Below are 22,467 nucleotides of genomic sequence, written 5' to 3'. Positions count from 1 at the left end.
AAACCTTTGTAAAAATTGTTGGTATTCTAATGCGTATATTCATCCCTTCCATAGGTTCATGGAAAAGAATTTGATAGCACGGAGAATAGCCGATAGAATCCATATATTCGATACACTTTTTTATTACAACCTCACTCATAGAGCTCGAGAATCAAAGGCTCAAACTCAAAACAATGAACCGTACGTGTTAGTGTCGATTTACCATTTGTCGAGTGTTTTTCTTCTGTCATCTTTTCAACATAAATCATCTGATATTTGAATTTCTATTTTTTTCGTCCCTTTTTATCTGATGTCTCAAAATTATCCAGACTTTCTGATAGATGCTACAATAGGGTCAAGAAATACACTAAAGGTACAAATATCTTCGAGAAAGACTTTATAATTATCCCAATTAATAAAAACGGCCATTGGTTTGCTGCAGTCATTTGCTATCCAAGTAGAGATGAATTTATTGAAGTGATTGGAAAATATCCCAAAAGGTATTGAATCAATTTCATTTAATCTTAAATTTAACTCAGATCCTCTTGAAATTTCGTCTCTCTCTTTCTCTAGATCTTGTATATGTTTCATGGACTCGACGCAAAGTGCTCATAGTAGATGTGGATTAGCCGCACCATTACGACACTTTCTAGCTAAAGAATGGGAATCAAAGAAAACGACTAAGAAAAATTTTAGTGAAAGTTCAATGCCTGAAATGTATCTCAAGTTACCTAAGCAAATTAACGACTTCGACTGTGGACTTTATGTACTACAAAATATTGAAAACTTCCTAATAGTAAGTTTATTTGAAGGTTCAGTTAACTTTTTCTTGTTGACAACTCAAATTCATTCATTTTGTTTATTCTTGATCATTTCCAGAATCCTGATTATCTAATTGAAAGAATTTGCAAAGATCCTGCTATTAATCTTGGTGTTTGGTTTTCTTTTTCATCTGTCTCTTCTATGCGACGTACAATTAAAAGATTGATTGAACGAAAGAGTAAAAACTAAGAAAAAAGTGGTAGATGCAAATGATATTTGACCTCTGGTTCTCTTCTAATCGTTGATATTAACGGTTCTTGTCTTTAAGTTAAGCGAAATCAAAATGACATTGAAATTATATTTGCACTTAAATCAATTGTATCGGTAACTTTTTAAATCACACTATTGTTACCAGATCCACCAACAGTTAACATTATGATCAGATTAGTTTTGGTCAGGTTATTTGGTTGAATAGTTGATATTGAGTTTTTAATCGTCCATGATACATTTATTATTCATTGTCTTCAATTGTAATTTCAAAACTTCATTATGTGAATGAATTGATATCCAAATCAATGAATTCAAACTTCGCGGTGCAAAAATAGTTTTGAAAATTTTTTCATTTCTTTTGTTTGGTTTTCTATTGTTTTTGTCTAATTTTTTAAATATTTAATTAATTACTTAATCCAATTTAATTAAATCAATTTTAAACTTAAATTATGATTATCAACTCTGGCCGAAAGTGAAGTGGATCATTTGTCAATCGATATTTTGAAAGTCGATCAACTTTCATTTCTAAAAAATTAAGAAAATTTTTTTTCGGTTTTCGTTCTTCCTTCTCAACTTGTTTTCCTTTTCTATTTTGAAAATAGTATTTTCTTTTTTCTAAATTGTTCCAAATTCTCATCTTCATATGACAGTTTGATATCTCACATGGAAGCGAATCAAACTTTATCAATTTACAATAACATTGTCTACTTTGGTGTTCATAAATTTTGCTGTGATGAAATTCGTTTAATTTCAGCATTAAATTTTTCCAAGTTTGTCAAGTCCAAGAAAGATCTCGTTTCAACATCACCATTCCACCAATTGATATAAAAAAGGCCTATTTTGACAGTAAAACTGATGAGAATTTGTCAACACTGGTTATTGAAACTGTTCCTGAATCAGGGCGAAAAATACGCGAAACATTGCATCTGAATGAATATCTTAATCAAGATGATAACTCAGGTATTTCTCTTCCCTATAACTTGAAAAATTTGGGTTTTCTGTGCTTTATATTGTTATCATTTATACTAATTTTCATGCTTTTCTCTTTTTTCTTGCTTGAATTAGAAGGATCCCTTCGTTTTGTTGTTCAATTAAACGGAAATGGTGAAGAAATTTACAGAATATTGGAAGAATATTTTGCCATCTTTAATTCTGTAACTTGGAGACTTGAGAGAACCTTATCGATAAGTGTCCATCAATATTTTAATTTCTTAAACAATTATTCTCAGCAATCGACAATAACAACATCCAATCTTGGGACATCTTCTATGCCTGCACAGTCACCTTCAACGAACATTTTAACATCTCAATCAGAGGAAACATCTTCCATGAGTGTAAGAAATCGTAATAGTAACCAGCGTAACTCAAACAACTCAGCATCAAATAGGTAGTTTACTCAAGCTCTATGACTTAATCTATTTGCGATTATGTTAATTCTTTTCTATTTTATTCAGTGATGATGTTCTCCTCAGTTATCCACCTGGAGAAAAAAAAATGTATTTCAATTCGTCAATCTGATCTGTCCTGTTTGGAGGAAGGGCAACAAATAAACGATAGAATCTTAAGTTTCTATCTTAAGTAAGTATTAATATTTATTATCTTTGGAAATTTAATCATAGTCTCTATTCGAATTACTAATGTTTAACATGTTTCTTTTTCTTTTCACAGGTACATCGAGAGAGACCTAACAGCACCAGATATCGCTCAAAGAAGCTACATTTTTAGCTCATCTTTTTATGACAAGCTCGCCCAACGAATGCGAGTGCCGAAAGCTCAAACTCAGGATAACAAATTGTACGAATGAGCTAAATTTTCATGCCTGTTGATTTATTTGAAAATCTCAACAGTAAATCTAGTGGATACTAATTTTTCTGCAGTTATGACCTTTTTTCATCTCATCAACACCAATGTTCTGATATTTAAATTTGCATTTTATTTGCTCTCTGAATTTATCCAGACTTTCTGAAAAATATTACAAAAGAGTCAAGAATTGGACGAAAGATATTAATATATTCGCAAAGGACTTTCTAATTATTCCAATTAATAAATCCAGTCATTGGTTATTGGCAATCATATGTTATCCAAGGAAAGTTCCATTCACGGGCCAGAATTTACCGATAGAAATTGAAAAACATCCGAAAAGGTATTAGATCAATTTCACTAGTTTCATTTGAAATTTATTTCTAATCATTTTGATATTTCGTCTCTCTTTAGACCTCGTATACTATTCTTAGATTCACTTCAAAGTTCTCATGATAAATGTGGATTAGCTGCACCACTACGACACTTTCTAACCAAAGAATGGGAAGTAAAGATATCATCAAGCAAAAACTTCAGTATAAAAGCAATGCCTAATATTTATCTCAAGGTGCCTAAGCAGTACAACGCCTTTGATGGAGGCCTTTATGTGATTACATGTATTGAAAATTTCTTGAGAGTAAGTTAATTTGAAGGTTACATTTAACTTGATAAAACCATTTAAAAGGTTAAGTCAACTTTTTCTTTTCGACAACTCAGATTATTAATAATTCATCTTTTTATCCTTTAATCATTTCCAGAATCCTGATTATTTACTTGACAAAATCTGTTTAGATCCTGCTATTGATCTTGGAGATTGGTTCTCATCTACACTGGTCTCTTCTAAACGACGAACAATTAAAAGATTGATTAAGCAACAGAGAGAAGTAGCTGAGAAAAAGAAGAATGGAGTTCAATGATGAAAACTGATGACGATGGTTGATAACTGATTCTCTCCCAGCTAATTAAATTCCAATTATTCAACGTAAAATTTTCAGTAATTAACCATGGAAAACTCCATGATCAACGTAGTTGAGATAACATCAATTCGGGAAAATATGGAGAGATATAACAATCCAAATCACGAATCCCAATTGTAATTTGCATTTAAACATATAATTTTAAAAAAATTTCACTCTATTTAAAGTGTTAAGCTTAATCTTACCTGAAAATGAAGATATTACCACATAGGTATTTTTGTCCATCTTCATTATCTAATCATCAGCTTTATCTTCATTTTCAGGTAAGATTAAGCTACATTATCAGCTCCCGTTTTTAACTTGCTAAATGCTACGTCCTTTATTTCACATTTTGTTTAGAAATTTCGTACTAGTTGATTAAGATGAATCAATTATCAGTATCATGGTTAATCCAAAATTTAATTATAATCTTGTTATTTAATTGTTACAACAAAAGAAACAATGAAAAGATTGTAATACTGGGTGACAAATAATACCTTGTTTTTTTTAAATACCCTGTAACTTCTTTATCTTTGATTCCAACCTAATAATTTTAGTAACGAATTAAGCACTAGACTTGCAAGTTAGATATCCTTCCTTTCAAAATTATTTTCAATCTACAGGGTGAGTGCCTCAAGGCTCCAAAGGTGGCCAGCGAATAATATTTGATAGTTAAAATCATGAAAAAAACCTGAAATTTAAGCAAATTGAGCACTTAATTAGCTGATAACTCATTTTCTCGGAACTTTAAGTAAAAAATTGAGATCAATAACGATAGATACTTCTATTTAGCGTATTATGACACCCTGAAATAGATTATACACTAAATAGTAATCATCTAATCGCACTTTTTGTTATTTTATGAAACCCTCTGTAACTTTTCGATAGAATGTCCAATTTTCGAAAATTTTATATATAAAAAAACTTCAACTAATTACTGTAAAAATAAGCAGAAAAAAAAGTTATTGTAAGTTAGTATTTAGATTTAAACGCCATACTCAAAAAAACAACATATTATTTGTCACCCAGTAGCTGTTATTGAATAGTTAATGTGTTTGATTCAATTTCTCAGAATTAAAACCCAATTGTCCAGAAACCAATTAAGTTGGCAAGTTAAATTGCTAATCACTATGATGGCAACTTAATTGTTGGTCAAAAATTAACATTCTATTAAAATTATTAATCAATCGAAATTTATTTTAGGTGTCATTTAAAGAAACGGGAAAATGGAAAAGTTTTTTCTCTCATATTCCGTTCATAGATTTTTCAAAGAATCAAAATTCACACAAAAAAATCGATTATTCGATTTTAAGTTTCGCGGGAGAGAAAAGCGAACTGCTTATTGGTTCAGTCACTTAAGTCAAGTGTTTACTTTTTGTTGACAAATTGGAACGAAAAAGTTTTAGATAAAGTTCTGGACCAGAATTTCTGGTTTATAGTGAAAACTTTTTGCTACAATATTTGTATTGTTTAGATCTCTCTATAAGTCTTCATCGTTCTTATCTGTTTTTTATTACTTTTGATTGTTTCAAATTCTCTTTTTTGTCTTTGTCAATTTGATGTCTCACATGGACGGTCAACTTTTAACAGTTTACAAGAATTCTGTCTACTTTGGTGTTCATAAATTCACCTGTAAAGAAGTCTGTTTAACCCCTAGAGGAATTAAGTTCATCCAAGTATTAAGACTAGAAGATTTCTCATTTTCCGATGTTGCCATTCCACCAAATGATGTGCAACGAGCTTATTTTGACAGTAAAACTGGTGACAATTTGTCAACCCTGATCACGGAAACTATTCCTGAATCTGGAATTAAGATATGCAAAGCATTACAGATAAAACCTAATCAAGCCCATGAAAACACTCAAGGTAAGTATTTGTCTCTCTCTCTCACTCACTTTGATCATCTTCAAAGGTTGTTACCAAACTTTTTGACTATTTTTTGTACTAATTTTCTACTTTGTGTTCTTTTCTCAATTAATTAGAAGGATCCATTCGTGTTCTTGTTCAATTTAGCGGACAAGGTGAAGAAATTTACAAAATATTGGATGAATATTTTTCGTGCTATACTTTATTGACTTGGAAACTTCAGAAAGTTTTATCGCGAAGTGTCCATAAATACCTTGATTTCTTAAACAATCATTCTCAACAATCATCAACACGAAAAACGAATGTTTCAAGTCCAAATTACGACAATTCAGTGTTTAACATGGAGGTTAATCAAACTTTATCAGTTCACAACGATTCTGTCTACTTTGGTGTTCATAGATTCTCCTGTAAAGAAATTTGTTTAATCTCAGCTGGCATTAAGTTTGTTCGAGTTTCCTCACCAGGAAGACCAGATTTTGTTATGACCATTCCACCCATTGATATACAACGAGCCTATTTCGATAATAGAACCGAATTGTTAACCTTGATCGTAGAAACTGTTCCAAGTTCGAGTTTCAAAATATGCGAAGCATTAAAAATAAAAGCGAATCAATGTGAACTCATGGGTATGCTTCGTTCTGCAACTTTCCATCACTTCTTGTTTAATTCATATTCACTCTATGAATCTAATACACTATTGAATTATAATTTAGCTTTGATAATTTAATCTTTTCTTTTATTTCCCTGTTGATTGTTTCTTGTCCAATTTACAATTAGAAGGAACCATTCGTATCGCAGTACAATTGAAGGGAAAAAGTGAAGAAATGCAGAAAATATTGGAAGAATATTTTGCCATCTTTAATTCTGTCACTTGGAAACTTGACAGAACCTTATCTCTAAGTGTTCATCAATATTTTGATTTCTTAAACAATTATTCTCGACAACCAACAACAACATCATCATCAACCTTTGGATCACCTCTTGCATCTAAAAAAATTCCTGTTCAGATTGGGCTCAAGACCGAATCAATAATATCAAATTTAAATGAAACGACAACTATTACTTGGCGCAAAATAAATAGTGGTGCTGAAAATGCCACTGATCGTAACTTAACGAGCCCGAATAGGTGATTTACTCTAAGCTGCGTTTAATCTACGATGAGTTCTAGAGATCATTCTTGATTATTATTTTAATACATGTAATTTTCTTCATTACTTAGTGACTATCATTCCCCAGCCCGTCAATCAGATCTCGCTTGTTTGGAGGAAGGACAGTCTCTAAATCATACAGTCTTAGATTTCTATCTTAAGTAAGTAATTTCCAATACTGGAAACTTCAATTATTTCAAGCACCAATGTCATCTCTCTCTCTCTCTCTCTCTCTCTCTCTCTCTCTCTCTCTCTCTCTCTCTCTCTCTCTCTCTCTCTCTTGCAGATACATCGAAAAGGACGTGATAGCTCCAAACATTGCCGAAAGAAGTTACATATTTAGTCCATTTTTCTACCATAAGCTCACTCATAGACTTCAAGCAAACGAGGTTGAAACTTTGGACTGTCAAACGTACGTGCAACCTAAATTTTGAGACTGTTGGTCAAGTGATGGTTCTTATCTGCCAATAGTCAACAGTCAATCAGATTATAATTAACTTCAATAACTTTTTCTCGTCTAATCAGAATTGATAATCTTTGAGACTTTGTTTAATTTTATCAATTCTCTTACAAATTTATCCAGGCCTTCTGATAGATACTACAATAGAGTAAAGAATTGGACGAAAGATATTAACATCTTCCAAAAAGACTTTCTAATTATTCCAGTTAACAAAAAGAACTGTCATTGGTGCGTGGTAATCATATGTTATCCAAGAAAAGTTCCATTCGTTGGCTCGATTGAAAGGAAAAGAAAAATGTAATTGTTTAATTACATCAAATTCGTCTGAAATTCATCTCTGATCCTCTTAAAATTTTTCTCTATTTAGACCATGCATGCTGATCATGGATTCACTGCAAGGAAATGAGTGTAGAAAGGGATGTACGTCACCAATCAGGCACTTTCTGATCAAGGAATGGGAATCCATGAAAATGGCAAAGAAAAGTTTTAGTAAAATTTCAATTCCTGATATTTATCTCAAGGTTCCTAAGCAAAACAATGACTTTGACTCTGGACTTTATGTACTACAATATATTGAAAGTTTCTTGAGAGTAAGTTAATATGAAAGTTGAGTTAACTTTTTCTTTTCGACAACTCAAATTAATTCATTTTGTTTATTCGATTATTTCCAGGACCCTGATGATTTACTCGAAAGAATCCACAAAGATACTTCTATTGATCTTAGAGATTGGTTCTCTCAGGCACTGATCTCTTCTAAGCGACGAACACTTGAAAGTTTTATCAAGCGAAAGCGAAAATCAGGCGAGAATAAGAAAAATGAGTGTGAAACGATGGAAACTGATGATAGTTGATAATTGATTTTCTTCTAACTAATTTCGGATCAATTGCACTCGAACAGAGTATCAAAATTTCATCAATCGGGGAAATTTTCATAATTAACTCACTGACAATTTTAGAAAAACCTTTGCACCATTTATATTAACTTTCGTGTGATAATTTCGTACCAATTGATTAAGATGAATTAATCAATGAAGATGGTTAATCGATATCGTAATTTAATTATAATCTTGCTATTTAATTTTTACAGCAAAAGAAACAATGAAAAAGTTAATCTAAGATATTAATCCACCATTAATTAAGAGCTAAACTGCTTACAATTTCTATTAAGTATTCGGTACAAAAGTGATTTACTTTGACACTTTCACATGAACAAAACTGACCTTTTCAACTCAGTGTCTAATTTAAATTCGATACATTTTGTTATTGACGAAATATTGAGATGTTCCGTTCTAACTCTTTATTATTAATAAATTGAATCGATATTTTGAACGTCGATCTCTTCCGATTTTTCTTCTTCAAAAATCGATTAGCTTTTGCTACTCTTTCTTGATTCCAGATCTCTTTCTGTTTCAACTACATTGTATTACAATGTAATTGTTTCTTATTCGTTTTTTTTTCTGTTGTCATCTTAAATGCGAAAACATCATGTCAGATTTTCGTTTAAATTTATCTAGTTACTACAATTCTGTCTACTTTGGTGTTCATGGATTTCTCTGTGATCAATTTTGTTTAATTTCAGAACGTATTCAGTTTTTTCAATTGTCTTCATCAGAAGGATCTCGTTCTAACATCACCATTCCACTAACACATATACATCGAGCTTATTTTGACTATGAAAGTGATGATTATTTTTCAATCCTGGTCTTGGAAATTGTTCCTGAATCTGCAATTATAATTAGAGAAACGCTAAAAATAGACCCGAAACAAAGTGATTACACAGGTAATTAATTGATCTTCTCTGATTTTTCTCTTATTTTCTTATATTTTTTCTGATACTTTGTGCTTCTCAATACTGTAATTAGAAGGAACCATTCTTGTTGGTGTTCGATTATACGATGAAAAGGGAGACCTTGAATTCTTATTTGAAGACAGTTTTTCCTCCTTTGATTCACTAATATGGAGACTTGAGATAACTCCGTGTCGAAGAGTCGAGGAATACTTAGATTTTATTAACAATTATTCTCAACGATCATCATCAACACTGCGGTCGAATGTTTCAAAACCAAAATCAACCAGTTCCATCATTGAAATCGATTGTGATGACCCTGTTGAAAACCAGTGTCGCTTAAAAGGCTCGACATCAACTAAGTGATTATCTTAACTCTAACTTAACTTAGCTTTAAAGCTTATTCTTAATTGTCATTTTTATAATTCTTTTTTCCAGTGATGATCTTCTCTTCAGATATCCACCCGATGGAACTGAACGTATCTCAATTCGCCAATCGGATCTTTCTTGTTTGGACGAAGAACAACATGTAAATGAAACAATCTTAGGTTTCTATCTCAAGTGAGTGCTAATTATCTTTCAATTCTCAATCAAAGCCTCCGTTCGAATCACTAATGTTCATCTTGTTTCTCCTCTTTTCACAGGTACATCGAGAGAAACTTAACAGCATCAGACATCGCCCAAAGAAGCTACATATTTAGTGTATTTTTCTATCACAAGCTCACCCAAAGAAAGCGAAAGGCTCAAACTCAGGATAACAAATTGTACGAGCGGATATCCTTTTGTGTCATCTAATGATTAGCAATTATCTTACACCTTTAATAATTTTCCATGTAATTTTATATTTTCTCTCACAAATCTAAGCAGAATTTATGATCGATGCTACAAAGGAGTGAAAACTTGGACTAAAAATGTCAATATCTTCCATAAAGATTTTATAATCATGCCAATTAACAAATCTGGTCATTGGTTTTTGGTAATCATATGTTATCCAAGAAAAGTGCCATCGATGAATGAGATTCTACCTAATGAAATGGAAAAAAGTCCCAAAAGGTATTGAGATTAGATTGATTTCATAATCTCTTCAATGAGACATTCATATCTAATCCTATTGAAATTTTTTTCTCTCCAGACCTTGTATACTTTTCATGGACTCAGCTCAAATAGTTAATAGCGAGCTTGAATTTTCTGAACCAATAAGACACTTTCTAACTAAAGAATGGGAATACCTTCAAATGTCAAATAAAAACTTCAGTAAAAGTGTAATGCCTGATATTTATCTCAAGGTGCCTAAGCAAATTAACGACTTCGACTCTGGATTTTTTGTATTACAATGTATCGAGAATTTCCTCATAGTAAGTTAATTTGAAGGTTATGTCAACTTTTTCTTGTTTCAAAAAATTTGATTCATTTTGTTTATTCTTGATCGTTTCCAGAATCCTGATCATTTACTTGACAAAGTTTCCAAAGACCCGGCTATTAATCTAGAGGATTGGTTCTCTCACAGACTGGTTTCGGCTAAACGACGAACTATTGAAAGATTGATTAAACAACAGCGAAAAGCTGAAGAAATCAAGAAAAATAGTCTTTGCGAAACGGATGATGAAATTTCTTCTTCTTCTTCTAGCTCTTATTCTTCTGCTGATTCCGAAATTTGAAAGAATCTACAAAGATCCTGCTATTAATCTATAAGATTGGTTTTCTCTTTCTCTGGTCTCTTCTAAACGACGAACAATCAAAAATTTGATCGAACGAAAGTGTAAATAATTAGACTAAGGTATTAAATGATAATCGACATTTAATTGTAAATAAGACCAGAAAATGATATACATAAACAACTATGCTGTGAATTAATCATGAACCGAAAGGATTTTCAAGAGAGAAGAAAATCAAATTTTCAAAAATTCATTTGTTGTTCTATTAAAGTTGTTATTCTTCAATTTACAATTGTAACGAGTTTATTAAATTGACGAGAAAAATTTTTAGAGAAAAGATGAAGAAATTATGGTGCAAAATGCTCCTCTCACAGAAGTTCCGTTCTTAGTTTTTGATGGATCGAAATTCACAAAAAAATCGATCTTTCAAATTTCGCGGGAGAAATTTTTTTTTCCTTTTTAGCTTTTTTTCAATCCTTTTTATTAACAATTCCGTAATTATTTATAATCAATACTTTATAGATTCTAAATTAGAATTGATTTTCAATTTTTCCAAATATGAGCTGAATTTTTTGATATTCAATCTTCAGTCAATCATTTTCTTTTCTTCAACAATCGAGCAATCGTTTCTATTTTTTATTCTCGTTCTTACTTATCAACTTGTTTCTCTTCCAGTTTTACACTGTTGATGTTTCCTTATTCTCTTCTTGTCATCTTGATTGCGACAATTTGATATCTCACATGGAGGTTAATCAAACTTTATCAGTTTTCCACAACACTGTCTACTTTGATGTCCATGAATTTCGCTGTCAAGAAATACGTTTGCTTCCAGCGGGCATTAAGTTTTCCCAAGTGTGTCAAATCCAAGAAAAGTCTTTTTTCAATGTCACCATTCCACCAATTGATATAAAAAAAGCCTATTTTGACAGTAAAACTGGAGACAATTTGTCAACCCTGATCACAGAAACTGTTCCTGAATCTGGGATTCGAATATGTGAAATATTAAAACTTAATCGATCTGCTAATTCAGGTATTTCTCTTATTAATATCACCAAAGTGATATTTTGGTTATTATCTAATTTTTGTTCCACCACAGTTTATCTCGGTGAACTGTCACTTCCCACTTGACTTTTGTTTTTTTTTCTATCACAATTAATGTCTCGTATGTTTACGCCCATTTAGCAATTAACTGCTCATTTTTTTGTCTTCCCCTTAATTGTAATACAATTCTCGGGATATAATTTATCTGAAGTGGTTTTAGCTTTTCTTTTGTTTGTGCTATCTTTTATCTCATCGCTTTGTTATACTAATTTTCTACTCTGTTTTTTTTCTTCTCAGTTGAACTAAGAGGATCGATTCGTGTTCTTGTTCAATTTAACGGACAAGGTGAAGAAATTTACAAAATATTGGAAGAATATTTTGCCGTCTTTAGCCAAGTGAATTGGAAACTTGAGAGAGCCCTATCGCGAAGTGTCCATAAATACCTTGATTTCTTGAACAATCATTCTCAACAATCATCAACACGAAAAACGAATGTTTCAAGTACAAATTACGACAATTCAGTTTTTAACATGGAGTCTAATCAAACTTTATCAGTTCACAACAACTTTGTCTACTTTGGTGTTCATAAATTCACCTGTAAAGAGATTCATTTAATCTCAAAAGGTATTAAGTTTGTTCAAGTATCTGCACCAGAAAGACCGAGTTTGGCTATTACCATTTCTCCAATTGATATTCAAAAACTCTATTTTGATAGGAAAACTGGTGAAAATTTGTCAACCCTGATCATAGAAACCGTTCCAAGTTCGAGTTTCAAAATATGCGAAGCATTGAAAATACAACGGAATCAAAGTGATCACATGGGTATGTATCTGTTTCATTATTCTTCGTTATTCAATTCTTATTCACTCTACGAATCTCATAGACTTGATAGTAGATAATAAATACTTAGTTTTAATTGTTCTTTCCCTAAACATATCTAAAGCTACTTACCTTCTTACCACTTTATACGTTTTTTGATTCTAATTGTGACAGAAGGAACCATTCGTGTGGCAGTGCAATTGAACGGAAAGAATGAAGAAATTCGAAATATATTGGAAGAGTATTTCGCCATCTTTAATACTGTCACTTGGAAACTTGATAGAAATCTATCTGTTAGTGCTCATCAATACTTCGATTTATTAAATAACTCTTCTCAACAACCGACAGCAAAATCTTCAACGTCTTCATCCACTTTTAAATCACCTTTTCCTCCTAAATTGGCTAAGAGTAAAAAGAAGACCTCGAATTCGAAAATAGATGAAACGACCTCCATTGTTGTGATGAACAGTGAAGATGAAATTGGAAACTCAAATGCCGCAGTATCAAATTGGTAATTTATTCTAGATCACAATTGAGCGGTGATGAGTTTTGTTAGCTTTTTGGTGATCGCTCTTATTGTGTATTAATAATTTATATAATAATCCTCTCTTTATCTAGTGACGATCGTCTCTTTAGTTATCCACCTATTCCCATTTACGAAGTTGAACATATCTCAATTCGTCAGTCGGATCTCGCTTGTTTGGAGGAAGGGCAACAAATAAATGATGCAATCCTGGGTTTCTATCTTAAGTAAGCCATTGTTATCGTTGAACATTAATCATAGGCTTAATCTTTTACTAATGCTCATCACATTATCTTCGATTCATAGGTATATTGAAAAAGACTTGACATCCCCAGATATCGCCGAAAGATGCTACATTTTCAGTTCATCTTTTTACTACAAGCTCACCCATAAACCTCGATCATCGGAGGTTGGAACGCAGGGCAAAAAATCGTACGTACGATTTAAACTCTTATACTTGTTGACTTACATGTATTTACTGTTGATCGAGTCTTTTCTTTGAAGGTTCGCTATTTTAACGGTAGCTTAAATGATAATTAATTTCAGCAACTCTGTCATTTGTGTTATCGTGCTTAAAAATTGTTCATTCTTCATTTTTCTATCCAATTTTAATCTATCCACTCTCCAATATTTTCAGGCTTTCTGATAGATACTACAATAGAGTAAAGAATTGGACAAAAAATGTGAACATTTTCGAAAAGGACTTTCTAATTATACCAATTCATAAATCCTGTCATTGGTTTCTGGCAATCATTTGTTATCCAAGAAAAGTTCTCTCCTGGACGAAGTTGCATTCAATGAGAAAAGTGCTAAAAGGTATTAGATTTATTTTATTCATCAACAGTTTTGAAATTCATGTCTAATTCAATGATATCTTATCCTGAAATTTCGGATCTTTTTAGGCCTCGTATACTTTTCATGGACTCGACGCAAAGTGCTCATAGTAGATGTGGATTAGCTGCACCATTACGACACTTTCTAGCTAAGGAATGGGAGTCAAAGAAAACGACAAAGAAAAGTTTTAGTAGAAGTGTAATGCCTGATATTTATCTCAAGGTGCCTAAGCAAAACAATGACTTCGACTCAGGTCTCTATGTACTACAATGCATTGAGAATTTCCTAAGAGTAAGTTAATTTTAAAGTTGAATTAACTTTTTCTTGTTTGCAACCTAAATTAATTCATTCATTGTTGATTATTTCCAGAATCCTGATCATTTACTTGACAAAGTTTCCAAAGACCCGGCTATTAATCTAGAGGATTGGTTCTCTCACAGACTGGTTTCGGCTAAACGACGAACTATTGAAAGATTGATTAAACAACAGCGAAAAGCTGAAGAAATCAAGAAAAATAGTCTTTGCGAAACGGATGATGAAATTTCTTCTTCTTCTTCTTCTTCTTCTTCTTCTTCTAGCTCTTATTCTTCTGCTGATTCCGAAATTTGAAAGAATCCACAAAGATCCTGCTATTAATCTATAAGATTGGTTTTCTCTTTCTCTGGTCTCTTCTAAACGACGAACAATCAAAAATTTGATCGAACGAAAGTGTAAATAATTAGACTAAGGTATTAAATGATAATCGACATTTAATTGTAAATAAGACCAGAAAATGATATACATAAACAACTATGCTGTGAATTAATCATGAACCGAAAGGATTTTCAAGAGAGAAGAAAATCAAATTTTCAAAAATCCATTTGTTGTTCTATTAAAGTTGTTATTCTTCAATTTACAATTGTAACGAGTTTATTAAATTGACGAGAAAAATTTTTAGAGAAAAGATGAAGAAATTATGGTGCAAAATGCTCCTCTCACAGAAGTTCCGTTCTTAGTTTTTGATGGATCGAAATTCACAAAAAAATCGATCTTTCAAATTTCGCGGGAGAAATTTTTTTTTCCTTTTTAGCTTTTTTTCAATCCTTTTTATTAACAATTCCGTAATTATTTATAATCAATACTTTATAGATTCTAAATTAGAATTGATTTTCAATTTTTCCAAATATGAGCTGAATTTTTTGATATTCAATCTTCAGTCAATCATTTTCTTTTCTTCAACAATCGAGCAATCGTTTCTATTTTTTATTCTCGTTCTTCCTTATCAACTTGTTTCTCTTCCAGTTTTACACTGTTGATGTTTCCTTATTCTCTCTTCTTGTCATCTTGATTGCGACAATTTGATATCTCACATGGAGGTTAATCAAACTTTATCAGTTTTCCACAACACTGTCTACTTTGATGTCCATGAATTTCGCTGTCAAGAAATACGTTTGCTTCCAGCGGGCATTAAGTTTTCCCAAGTGTGTCAAATCCAAGAAAAGTCTTTTTTCAATGTCACCATTCCACCAATTGATATAAAAAAAGCCTATTTTGACAGTAAAACTGGAGACAATTTGTCAACCCTGATCACAGAAACTGTTCCTGAATCTGGGATTCGAATATGTGAAATATTAAAACTTAATCGATCTGCTAATTCAGGTATTTCTCTCTTATTAATATCACCAAAGTGATATTTTGGTTATTATCTAATTTTTGTTCCACCACAGTTTATCTCGGTGAACTGTCACTTCCCACTTGACTTTTGTTTTTTTTTCTATCACAATTAATGTCTCGTATGTTTACGCCCATTTAGCAATTAACTGCTCATTTTTTTGTCTTCCCCTTAATTGTAATACAATTCTCGGGATATAATTTATCTGGAGTGGTTTTAGCTTTTCTTTTGTTTGTGTTCTATCTTTTATCTCATCGCTTTGTTATACTAATTTTCTACTCTGTTTTTTTTTCTTCTCAGTTGAACTAAGAGGATCGATTCGTGTTCTTGTTCAATTTAACGGACAAGGTGAAGAAATTTACAAAATATTGGAAGAATATTTTGCCGTCTTTAGCCAAGTGAATTGGAAACTTGAGAGAGCCCTATCGCGAAGTGTCCATAAATACCTTGATTTCTTGAACAATCATTCTCAACAATCATCAACACGAAAAACGAATGTTTCAAGTACAAATTACGACAATTCAGTTTTAACATGGAGTTAATCAAACTTTATCAGTTCACAACAATTTGTCTACTTTGGTGTTCATAAATTCACCTGTAAAGAGATTCATTTAATCTCAAAAGGTATTAAGTTTGTTCAAGTATCTGCACCAGAAAGACCGAGTTTGGCTATTACCATTTCTCCAATTGATATACAAAAACTCTATTTTGATAGGAAAACTGGTGAAAATTTGTCAACCCTGATCATAGAAACCGTTCCAAGTTCGAGTTTCAAAATATGCGAAGCATTAAAAATACAACGGAATAAAGGTGATCACATGGGTATGTATCTGTTTCATTATTCTTTGCGTTATTCAATTCTTATTCACTCTACGAATCTCATAGACTTGATGGTAGATAATAAATACTTAGCTTTAATTGTTCTTTCCCTAAACATATCTAAAGCTACTTACCTTCTTACCACTTTATACGTTTTTTGATTCTAATTGTGACAGAAGGAACCATTCGTGTGGCAGTGCAATTGAACGGAAAGAATGAAGAAATTCGAAATCTATTGGAAGAGTATTTCGCCACCTTCAATACTGTCACTTGGAAACTTGATAGAAATCTATCTGTTAGTGCTCATCAATACTTCGATTTATTAAATAACTCTTCTCAACAACCGACAGCAAAATCTTCAACGTCTTCATCCGCTCTTAAATCACCTTGTACTCTTTTTTCCACTCTGTTGGCTAAGAGTAAAAAGAAGACTTCGAATTCGAAAATAGATGAAACGACCTCAATTGTTGAGATGAACAGTGAACATGAAATTGGAAACTCAAATGCCGCAGTATCAAATCGGTAATTTATTCTAGATCACAATTGAGCGGTGATGAGTTTTGTTAGCTTTTGTGATCGCTCTTTTGTGTATTAATAATTTATATAATAATCCTCTCTTTATCTAGTGACGATCGTCTCTTCAGTTATCCACCTATTCCCATTTACGAAGTTGAACATATCTCAATTCGTCAGTCGGATCTCGCTTGTTTGGAGGAAGGGCAACAAATAAATGATGCAATCCTGGGTTTCTATCTTAAGTAAGCCATTGTTATCGTTGAACATTAATCATAGGCTTAATCTTTTACTAATGCTCATCACATTATCTTCGATTCATAGGTATATTGAAAAAGACTTGACATCCCCAGATATCGCCGAAAGATGCTACATTTTCAGTTCATCTTTTACTACAATCTCACCCATAAACCTCGATCATCGGAGGTTGGAACGCAGGGCAAAAATCGTACGTACGATTTAAACTCTTATACTTGTTGACTTACATGTATTTACTGTTGATCGAGTCTTTTCTTTGAAGGTTCGCTATTTTAACGGTAGCTTAAATGATAATTAATTTCAGCAACTCTGTCATTTGTGTTATCGTGCTTAAAAATTGTTCATTCTTCATTTTTCTATCCAATTTTAATCTATCCACTCTCCAATATTTTCAGGCTTTCTGATAGATACTACAATAGAGTAAAGAATTGGACAAAAAATGTGAACATTTTCGAAAAGGACTTTCTAATTATACCAATTCATAAATCCTGTCATTGGTTTCTGGCAATCATTTGTTATCCAAGAAAAGTTCCTCTCCTGGACGAAGTTGCATTCAATGAGAAAAGTGCTAAAAGGTATTAGATTTATTTTATTCATCAACAGTTTTGAAATTCATGTCTAATTCAATGATATCTTATCCTGAAATTTCGGATCTTTTTAGGCCTCGTATACTTTTCATGGACTCGACGCAAAGTGCTCATAGTAGATGTGGATTAGCTGCACCATTACGACACTTTCTAGCTAAGGAATGGGAGTCAAAGAAAACGACAAAGAAAAGTTTTAGTAGAAGTGTAATGCCTGATATTTATCTCAAGGTGCCTAAGCAAAACAATGACTTCGACTCAGGTCTCTATGTACTACAATGCATTGAGAATTTCCTAAGAGTAAGTTAATTTTAAAGTTGAATTAACTTTTTCTTGTTTGCAACCTAAATTAATTCATTCATTGTTGATTATTTCCAGAATCCTGATCATTTACTTGACAAAGTTTCCAAAGACCCGGCTATTAATCTAGAGGATTGGTTCTCTCACAGACTGGTTTCGGCTAAACGACGAACTATTGAAAGATTGATTAAACAACAGCGAAAAGCTGAAGAAATCAAGAAAAATAGTCTTTGCGAAACGGATGATGAAATTTCTTCTTCTTCTTCTTCTTCTTCTTCTAGCTCTTATTCTTCTGCTGATTCCGAAATTTCTATTTACTAATTTTTTATGAATCAACTGCACCTAAATGAGTACATCAAAATTCCAGAGATTCTTTCATGACCATTTCTTTCATTTATATACTCTGTTTATCATGAATTTCCAAAACTCTTCCCAAACAAAAATCAACCCATTGACAAGCAAAACGAAAGGGGAATAATACATATTCAATCGTTAATCAGTTAACATCATAATATTGTTATAATCTCGTTAACTAATAGTTGTTACTGTAAACGAAACTATCTTAAAATTATCTTCGTTATTGACAAGTTTATTTGTTTGATTCAATTGCTTTGAGTGTAAATCCATCCGTTCAGAATCCTCAGCCAGTGAGTAGTTGAATATTTTCAATGGCTGTAAGTCAATGACTGTGATAGCAACCATATTGTTGATCAAAAATTAAAATTCAACTAAATTTGTTACTGATTAATCAATCGTGATCTATTTTTATACGCCAATCCAACGCTGGAGATAATGTTTAAAGCAGAAGTTGAAGAGAGTATGAATGTTCGACCTTTAAACTGATCTTTTTTGGAAAATCAAACTAACCGCTAATTATTTGCAGGATTAATCACCCTTACGTTACACTCTTTAATCACTTCTGCAGGCTCAACTTTCATCAATGAGTTGGATTTTTTTGGAACTCGTTCTTCCCTCTCAACTTGTTTTCCTTGAGATTTTCTTGTAGAAAATTGCTTCTTTGTGTTGTTTCAAACAGTCATTCTTATAAGACATTGTCTTAAAGACGATTTGAAGTCTAATGTCTGTTTTTCCAAATTTGTCGATTTACAATAACATCGTCTACTTCGGTATTCATAAGTTTTGCTGTGATGAAATTCGTTTAATTTCAGCAGGCTTTAAGTTTTCCCAAGTTGGCCGATTACAAGAAAGATCTCGTTTCGACATCACCATTCCACCAATTGAAATACAAAAGGCCTATTTGGACAGTAAAACCGGTGAAAATTTGTCAACCCTGATAATTGACACCGTTCCTCAATCTGGAACTAAAATAAGGAGCGCATTGAAAATAAGACCCAATCAAGACGATAGCTCAGGTATTTCTCTTACCTTTAACTTTAATGATAAAGAGCTTTTTTTTAATATCACCATTGTTTCTTTGTTTCAAATTCTTTCTCTTGTTTGCTTTTATTTTCTCTAATTTTGTGATTGTGATTTTCTTTTCAATTCAACCAGGAGGACCCATTCGTGTTCTTTTTCAATTTAGCGGACAAGGTGAAGAAATTTACAAAATATTGGATGAATATTTTTCGTGCTATACTTCATTGACTTGGAAATTTGAGAAAGTTTTATCTCGAAGTGTCCATAAATACCTTGATTTCTTAAACAATCATTCTCAACAATCATCAACACGAAAAACGAATGTTTCAAGTCCAAATTACGACAATTCAGTGTTTAACATGGAGATTAATCAAACTTTATCAGTTCACAACAATTCTGTCTACTTCGGCATTTATAAATTCACCTGTAAAGAGATTCATTTAATCTCAAAAGGTATTAAGTTTGTTCAAGTATCTGCACCAGAAAGACCGAGTTTGGCTATTACCATTCCACCCATTGATATACAAAGAGCCTATTTCGATAGAACAGAATTTTTAACCCTGATCATAGAAACCGTTCCAAGTTCGAGTTTCAAAATATGCGAAGCCTTACAAATACAACGGAATCAAGGTATGTATCTATTTCATTATTCTTTGTTCAATTCTTATTCACTTTAGCAACTCATACACATAGAATATAAGAAATACAAATATTCTTACCAATTTTGGTTCTAATTGTGACAGAAGGAACCATTCGTGTGGCAGTGCAATTGAACGGAAAGAATGAAGAAATTCGAAATATATTGGAAGAGTATTTCGCCATCTTTAATACTGTCACTTGGAAACTTGATAGAAATCTATCTGTTAGTGCTCATCAATACTTCGATTTATTAAATAACTCTTCTCAACAACCGACAGCAACATCATCCACGTCTTCATCCACTTTTAAATCACCTTTTCCTCCTAAATTGGCTAAGAGTAAAAAGAAGACCTCGAATTCGAAAATAGATGAAACGACCTCCATTGTTGAGATGAACAGTGAAGATGAAATTGGAAACTCAAATGCCGCAGTATCAAATTGGTAATTTATTCTAGATCACAATTGAGCGGTGATGAGTTTTGTTAGCTTTTTGGTGATCGCTCTTATTGTGTATTAATAATTTATATAATAATCCTCTCTTTATCTAGTGACGATCGTCTCTTTAGTTATCCACCTATTCCCATTTACGAAGTTGAACATATCTCAATTCGTCAGTCGGATCTCGCTTGTTTGGAGGAAGGGCAACAAATAAATGATGCAATCCTGGGTTTCTATCTTAAGTAAGCCATTTTTATCGTTGAACATTAATCATAGGCTTAATCTTTTACTAATACTCATCACATTATCTTCGATTCATAGGTATATTGAAAAAGACTTGACATCCCCAGATATCGCCGAAAGATGCTACATTTTCAGTTCATCTTTTTACTACAATCTCACCCATAAACCTCAAATATCAGAGGTTAGAACCCAGGGTGCAAAAACGTACGTACGAGTTGAATTCTCATTCCTGATGACTTATGTACTGTTGATCGAGCTTTTTCTTCGAAGGTTCTCTTTTTCAACTGTAATAAGTCAACAGTGAATAAAATGATAATCAGTTTTAGTAACTCGATCCTTTTGGTTTCAGGCTTTCTGATAGTTACTACAATAGAGTAAAGAATTGGACAAAAAATGTGAACATTTTCGAAAAGGACTTTCTAATTATACCAATTCATAAATCCTTTCATTGGTTTCTGGCAATCATTTGTTATCCAAGAAAAGTTCCTCTCCTGGACGAAGTTGCATTCAATGAGAAAAGTGCTAAAAAGTATTAGATTTATTTTATTCATCATCAGTTTTGAAACTCATTACTTTATATCTCTTTCTCTAGACCTCGAATACTTTTCTTAGATTCACTTCAAAGTGCTCATCATAAATGTGGATTAGCTGCACCATTACGACACTTTCTAGCTAAGGAATGGGAGTCAGAGAAAACGACGAAGAAAAATTTTAGTAGAAGGGTAATGCCTGATATTTATCTCAAGGTGCCTAAACAAACAAATCACTTCGACTCAGGTCTCTATGTACTACAATCTATTGAGAATTTCCTAAGAGTAAGTTAATTTGTTAATTCTTTCGAGTTAACTTTTTATTGTTGCTGACATAAATTAATTCGTATCATTCGTTGATCATTTTCAGAATCCTGAACAGCTACTTGAAAGAATTTACAAAGACCCGGCTATTAATCTAGAGGATTGGTTCTCTCACAAACTGGTTTCGGCTAAACGACGAACAATCGAAAGATTGATCAAACAACAGCGAAAAGCTGAAGAAATCAAGAAAAAAAGTCTTTGCGAAATTGATAATTGCAGTTCTTCTTCTTCTTCTTCTTCTTCTTCTTCTTCTTCTTCTTCTTCTTCTTCTTCTGATACTGATTAACTTCTACTTACTAATTCTTGAAAACATTTAATTGTGATCAGAGTATTTTTGCACCCATAAAGTTATCGTCTTATATTGAACTTTTCATTATTTTAACTTTAAAGTTTTGTGATTGTCAAACTTTTCTAACGAAGAAAAAAAGTTTCAAATCTTATCAATCAAACAATCTTTATGTAAGAATCACAACCGGGGTAAAGAACCAGGAATCATCCAGTTCAGCTCATAAGTTTTTGATTGACTAGTTGATGTTTTAGTTGTCAATTGTTAATTATTTAAAATAATTTATTTTATTCCTATTATCAGTTGTTGGTATGATGAAGGTGAATTAGGATCATGGTAACCACCCGGTGCAAGAAGGATCCTCGGAGGAAGACCAAAGGTTTCACCCCAATTCTAATTTGAATCTGAGGATCCATCACCCGATTAACCTTTAATTGGTGATGAGGATAAGCTTGTTGTAAATTTCTTTGGTGTAATGGTTATGGTGATGTAGTTGTTTGGCCTGCTATTGGTCCATTACTCTTTCATCTAATTCTTTTCGTAATAAATCACGAATTTCTATTGATGTTAATCTATCTTCGGCTATATGATAACCTAATGTTGCAG

The 22,467-nt window shown here is 32.2% G+C and overlaps 7 protein-coding genes across 12 annotated transcripts; all 7 read left to right on the top strand.

Annotated features, from left to right (window-relative positions):
- The first annotated feature begins 25 nt into the window (after positions 1–25).
- LOC128388004 (sentrin-specific protease 6-like) lies at positions 26–4,403 on the top strand. 4 transcript variants are annotated; one of them, XM_053347333.1, is made up of 10 exons: positions 26–186; positions 309–479; positions 553–775; positions 859–1,971; positions 2,080–2,398; positions 2,466–2,589; positions 2,680–2,805; positions 2,969–3,154; positions 3,226–3,448; positions 3,570–4,403. In XM_053347333.1, exons 6-10 carry the CDS (start codon positions 2,468–2,470, stop codon positions 3,726–3,728), a joined length of 816 nt encoding a protein of 271 aa, XP_053203308.1. In that variant the 5' UTR covers positions 26–186; positions 309–479; positions 553–775; positions 859–1,971; positions 2,080–2,398; positions 2,466–2,467; the 3' UTR covers positions 3,729–4,403. The 4 variants fall into 4 exon arrangements, with proteins under 4 accessions (XP_053203308.1, XP_053203306.1, XP_053203309.1 ...); XM_053347331.1 differs by having other exon boundaries at positions 2,077–2,398; XM_053347332.1 differs by having other exon boundaries at positions 28–180; positions 2,077–2,398.
- An 887-nt stretch (positions 4,404–5,290) lies between these two features.
- LOC128387906 (uncharacterized) lies at positions 5,291–8,614 on the top strand. Its single transcript, XM_053347193.1, has 8 exons — positions 5,291–5,633; positions 5,750–6,259; positions 6,411–6,759; positions 6,853–6,942; positions 7,068–7,193; positions 7,365–7,538; positions 7,609–7,831; positions 7,913–8,614. Exons 1-8 carry the CDS (start codon positions 5,327–5,329, stop codon positions 8,090–8,092), a joined length of 1,959 nt encoding a protein of 652 aa, XP_053203168.1. The 5' UTR covers positions 5,291–5,326; the 3' UTR covers positions 8,093–8,614.
- Positions 8,615–8,695: 81 nt separating this feature from the next.
- On the top strand, positions 8,696–10,924 carry LOC128387905 (sentrin-specific protease 7-like). The gene is made up of 7 exons (XM_053347192.1): positions 8,696–9,021; positions 9,104–9,389; positions 9,466–9,588; positions 9,672–9,791; positions 9,895–10,080; positions 10,160–10,382; positions 10,464–10,924. Exons 1-7 carry the CDS (start codon positions 8,727–8,729, stop codon positions 10,683–10,685), a joined length of 1,455 nt encoding a protein of 484 aa, XP_053203167.1. The 5' UTR covers positions 8,696–8,726; the 3' UTR covers positions 10,686–10,924.
- A 465-nt stretch (positions 10,925–11,389) lies between these two features.
- Positions 11,390–14,784, top strand: LOC128388005 (sentrin-specific protease 6-like). Of its 2 annotated transcripts, none has more exons than XR_008325203.1 (8): positions 11,390–11,712; positions 12,021–12,545; positions 12,717–13,053; positions 13,161–13,292; positions 13,372–13,497; positions 13,703–13,881; positions 13,968–14,190; positions 14,269–14,784. XR_008325203.1 is itself a non-coding variant. In XM_053347335.1 (8 exons), the coding sequence occupies exons 1-8, from the start codon at positions 11,424–11,426 to the stop codon at positions 14,506–14,508; spliced, it is 2,022 nt and encodes a 673-aa protein (XP_053203310.1). In that variant the 5' UTR covers positions 11,390–11,423; the 3' UTR covers positions 14,509–14,784. The 2 variants fall into 2 exon arrangements, 1 of the variants encoding a protein (XP_053203310.1); XM_053347335.1 differs by having other exon boundaries at positions 13,703–13,852.
- Positions 14,785–15,036: 252 nt separating this feature from the next.
- Positions 15,037–16,092, top strand: LOC128388129 (uncharacterized). The gene is made up of 2 exons (XM_053347488.1): positions 15,037–15,537; positions 15,851–16,092. Exons 1-2 carry the CDS (start codon positions 15,249–15,251, stop codon positions 16,090–16,092), a joined length of 531 nt encoding a protein of 176 aa, XP_053203463.1. The 5' UTR covers positions 15,037–15,248.
- Positions 16,093–16,141: 49 nt separating this feature from the next.
- Positions 16,142–17,544, top strand: LOC128388128 (sentrin-specific protease 7-like). The gene is made up of 5 exons (XM_053347487.1): positions 16,142–16,372; positions 16,546–16,891; positions 16,996–17,127; positions 17,207–17,330; positions 17,536–17,544. The coding sequence occupies exons 1-5, from the start codon at positions 16,369–16,371 to the stop codon at positions 17,542–17,544; spliced, it is 615 nt and encodes a 204-aa protein (XP_053203462.1). The 5' UTR covers positions 16,142–16,368.
- On the top strand, positions 17,542–22,353 carry LOC128387993 (sentrin-specific protease 6-like). Of its 2 annotated transcripts, none has more exons than XM_053347317.1 (10): positions 17,542–17,715; positions 17,802–18,024; positions 18,103–19,397; positions 19,537–20,031; positions 20,148–20,481; positions 20,589–20,720; positions 20,800–20,925; positions 21,071–21,250; positions 21,314–21,536; positions 21,622–22,353. In XM_053347317.1, the coding sequence occupies exons 3-10, from the start codon at positions 19,103–19,105 to the stop codon at positions 21,859–21,861; spliced, it is 2,025 nt and encodes a 674-aa protein (XP_053203292.1). In that variant the 5' UTR covers positions 17,542–17,715; positions 17,802–18,024; positions 18,103–19,102; the 3' UTR covers positions 21,862–22,353. The 2 variants fall into 2 exon arrangements, with proteins under 2 accessions (XP_053203292.1, XP_053203291.1); XM_053347316.1 differs by having other exon boundaries at positions 20,145–20,481.
- The last annotated feature ends 114 nt before the right edge of the window (positions 22,354–22,467 follow it).

The sequence above is a fragment of the Panonychus citri genome, unplaced genomic scaffold (genome assembly GCF_014898815.1).
Source record: "Panonychus citri isolate SS breed McGregor unplaced genomic scaffold, ASM1489881v1 Contig00095, whole genome shotgun sequence".
Lineage (NCBI taxonomy): Eukaryota > Metazoa > Arthropoda > Arachnida > Trombidiformes > Tetranychidae > Panonychus > Panonychus citri.
Note: the sequence above shows the minus strand (reverse complement) of the source record. Positions and strands in the feature narration are given on the sequence as shown.

What these genes read in the sequence shown, in the direction of transcription:
- LOC128387906 (XM_053347193.1), top strand. Translation starts at nt 5,327, where the DNA reads ATGTCTCACATGGACGGTCAACTTTTAACAGTTTACAAGAATTCTGTC. An exon ending in AGCCCATGAAAACACTCAAG is followed by an intron (nt 5,634 to 5,749) that starts GTAAGTATTTGT and finishes TCAATTAATTAG; the next exon opens with AAGGATCCATTCGTGTTCTT. An exon ending in ATATTGAAAGTTTCTTGAGA is followed by an intron (nt 7,832 to 7,912) that starts GTAAGTTAATAT and finishes GATTATTTCCAG; the next exon opens with GACCCTGATGATTTACTCGA.
- LOC128388005 (XM_053347335.1), top strand. Translation starts at nt 11,424, where the DNA reads ATGGAGGTTAATCAAACTTTATCAGTTTTCCACAACACTGTCTACTTT. An exon ending in GGAACGCAGGGCAAAAAATC is followed by an intron (nt 13,498 to 13,702) that starts GTACGTACGATT and finishes CAATATTTTCAG; the next exon opens with GCTTTCTGATAGATACTACA. An exon ending in GCATTGAGAATTTCCTAAGA is followed by an intron (nt 14,191 to 14,268) that starts GTAAGTTAATTT and finishes GATTATTTCCAG; the next exon opens with AATCCTGATCATTTACTTGA.
- LOC128388128 (XM_053347487.1), top strand. An exon ending in AATGCCGCAGTATCAAATCG is followed by an intron (nt 16,892 to 16,995) that starts GTAATTTATTCT and finishes CTCTTTATCTAG; the next exon opens with TGACGATCGTCTCTTCAGTT. An exon ending in ATCCTGGGTTTCTATCTTAA is followed by an intron (nt 17,128 to 17,206) that starts GTAAGCCATTGT and finishes TTCGATTCATAG; the next exon opens with GTATATTGAAAAAGACTTGA.
- LOC128387993 (XM_053347316.1), top strand. Translation starts at nt 19,103, where the DNA reads ATGTCTGTTTTTCCAAATTTGTCGATTTACAATAACATCGTCTACTTC. An exon ending in AATGCCGCAGTATCAAATTG is followed by an intron (nt 20,482 to 20,588) that starts GTAATTTATTCT and finishes CTCTTTATCTAG; the next exon opens with TGACGATCGTCTCTTTAGTT. An exon ending in AGAACCCAGGGTGCAAAAAC is followed by an intron (nt 20,926 to 21,070) that starts GTACGTACGAGT and finishes TTTTGGTTTCAG; the next exon opens with GCTTTCTGATAGTTACTACA.
- LOC128388129 (XM_053347488.1), top strand. Translation starts at nt 15,249, where the DNA reads ATGGAGGTTAATCAAACTTTATCAGTTTTCCACAACACTGTCTACTTT. An exon ending in TAATCGATCTGCTAATTCAG is followed by an intron (nt 15,538 to 15,850) that starts GTATTTCTCTCT and finishes TTTTCTTCTCAG; the next exon opens with TTGAACTAAGAGGATCGATT.
- LOC128388004 (XM_053347333.1), top strand. Translation starts at nt 2,468, where the DNA reads ATGATGTTCTCCTCAGTTATCCACCTGGAGAAAAAAAAATGTATTTCA. An exon ending in ATCTTAAGTTTCTATCTTAA is followed by an intron (nt 2,590 to 2,679) that starts GTAAGTATTAAT and finishes TTCTTTTCACAG; the next exon opens with GTACATCGAGAGAGACCTAA. An exon ending in CAAACTCAGGATAACAAATT is followed by an intron (nt 2,806 to 2,968) that starts GTACGAATGAGC and finishes GAATTTATCCAG; the next exon opens with ACTTTCTGAAAAATATTACA.
- LOC128387905 (XM_053347192.1), top strand. Translation starts at nt 8,727, where the DNA reads ATGTCAGATTTTCGTTTAAATTTATCTAGTTACTACAATTCTGTCTAC. An exon ending in GAAACAAAGTGATTACACAG is followed by an intron (nt 9,022 to 9,103) that starts GTAATTAATTGA and finishes TACTGTAATTAG; the next exon opens with AAGGAACCATTCTTGTTGGT. An exon ending in GTATCGAGAATTTCCTCATA is followed by an intron (nt 10,383 to 10,463) that starts GTAAGTTAATTT and finishes GATCGTTTCCAG; the next exon opens with AATCCTGATCATTTACTTGA.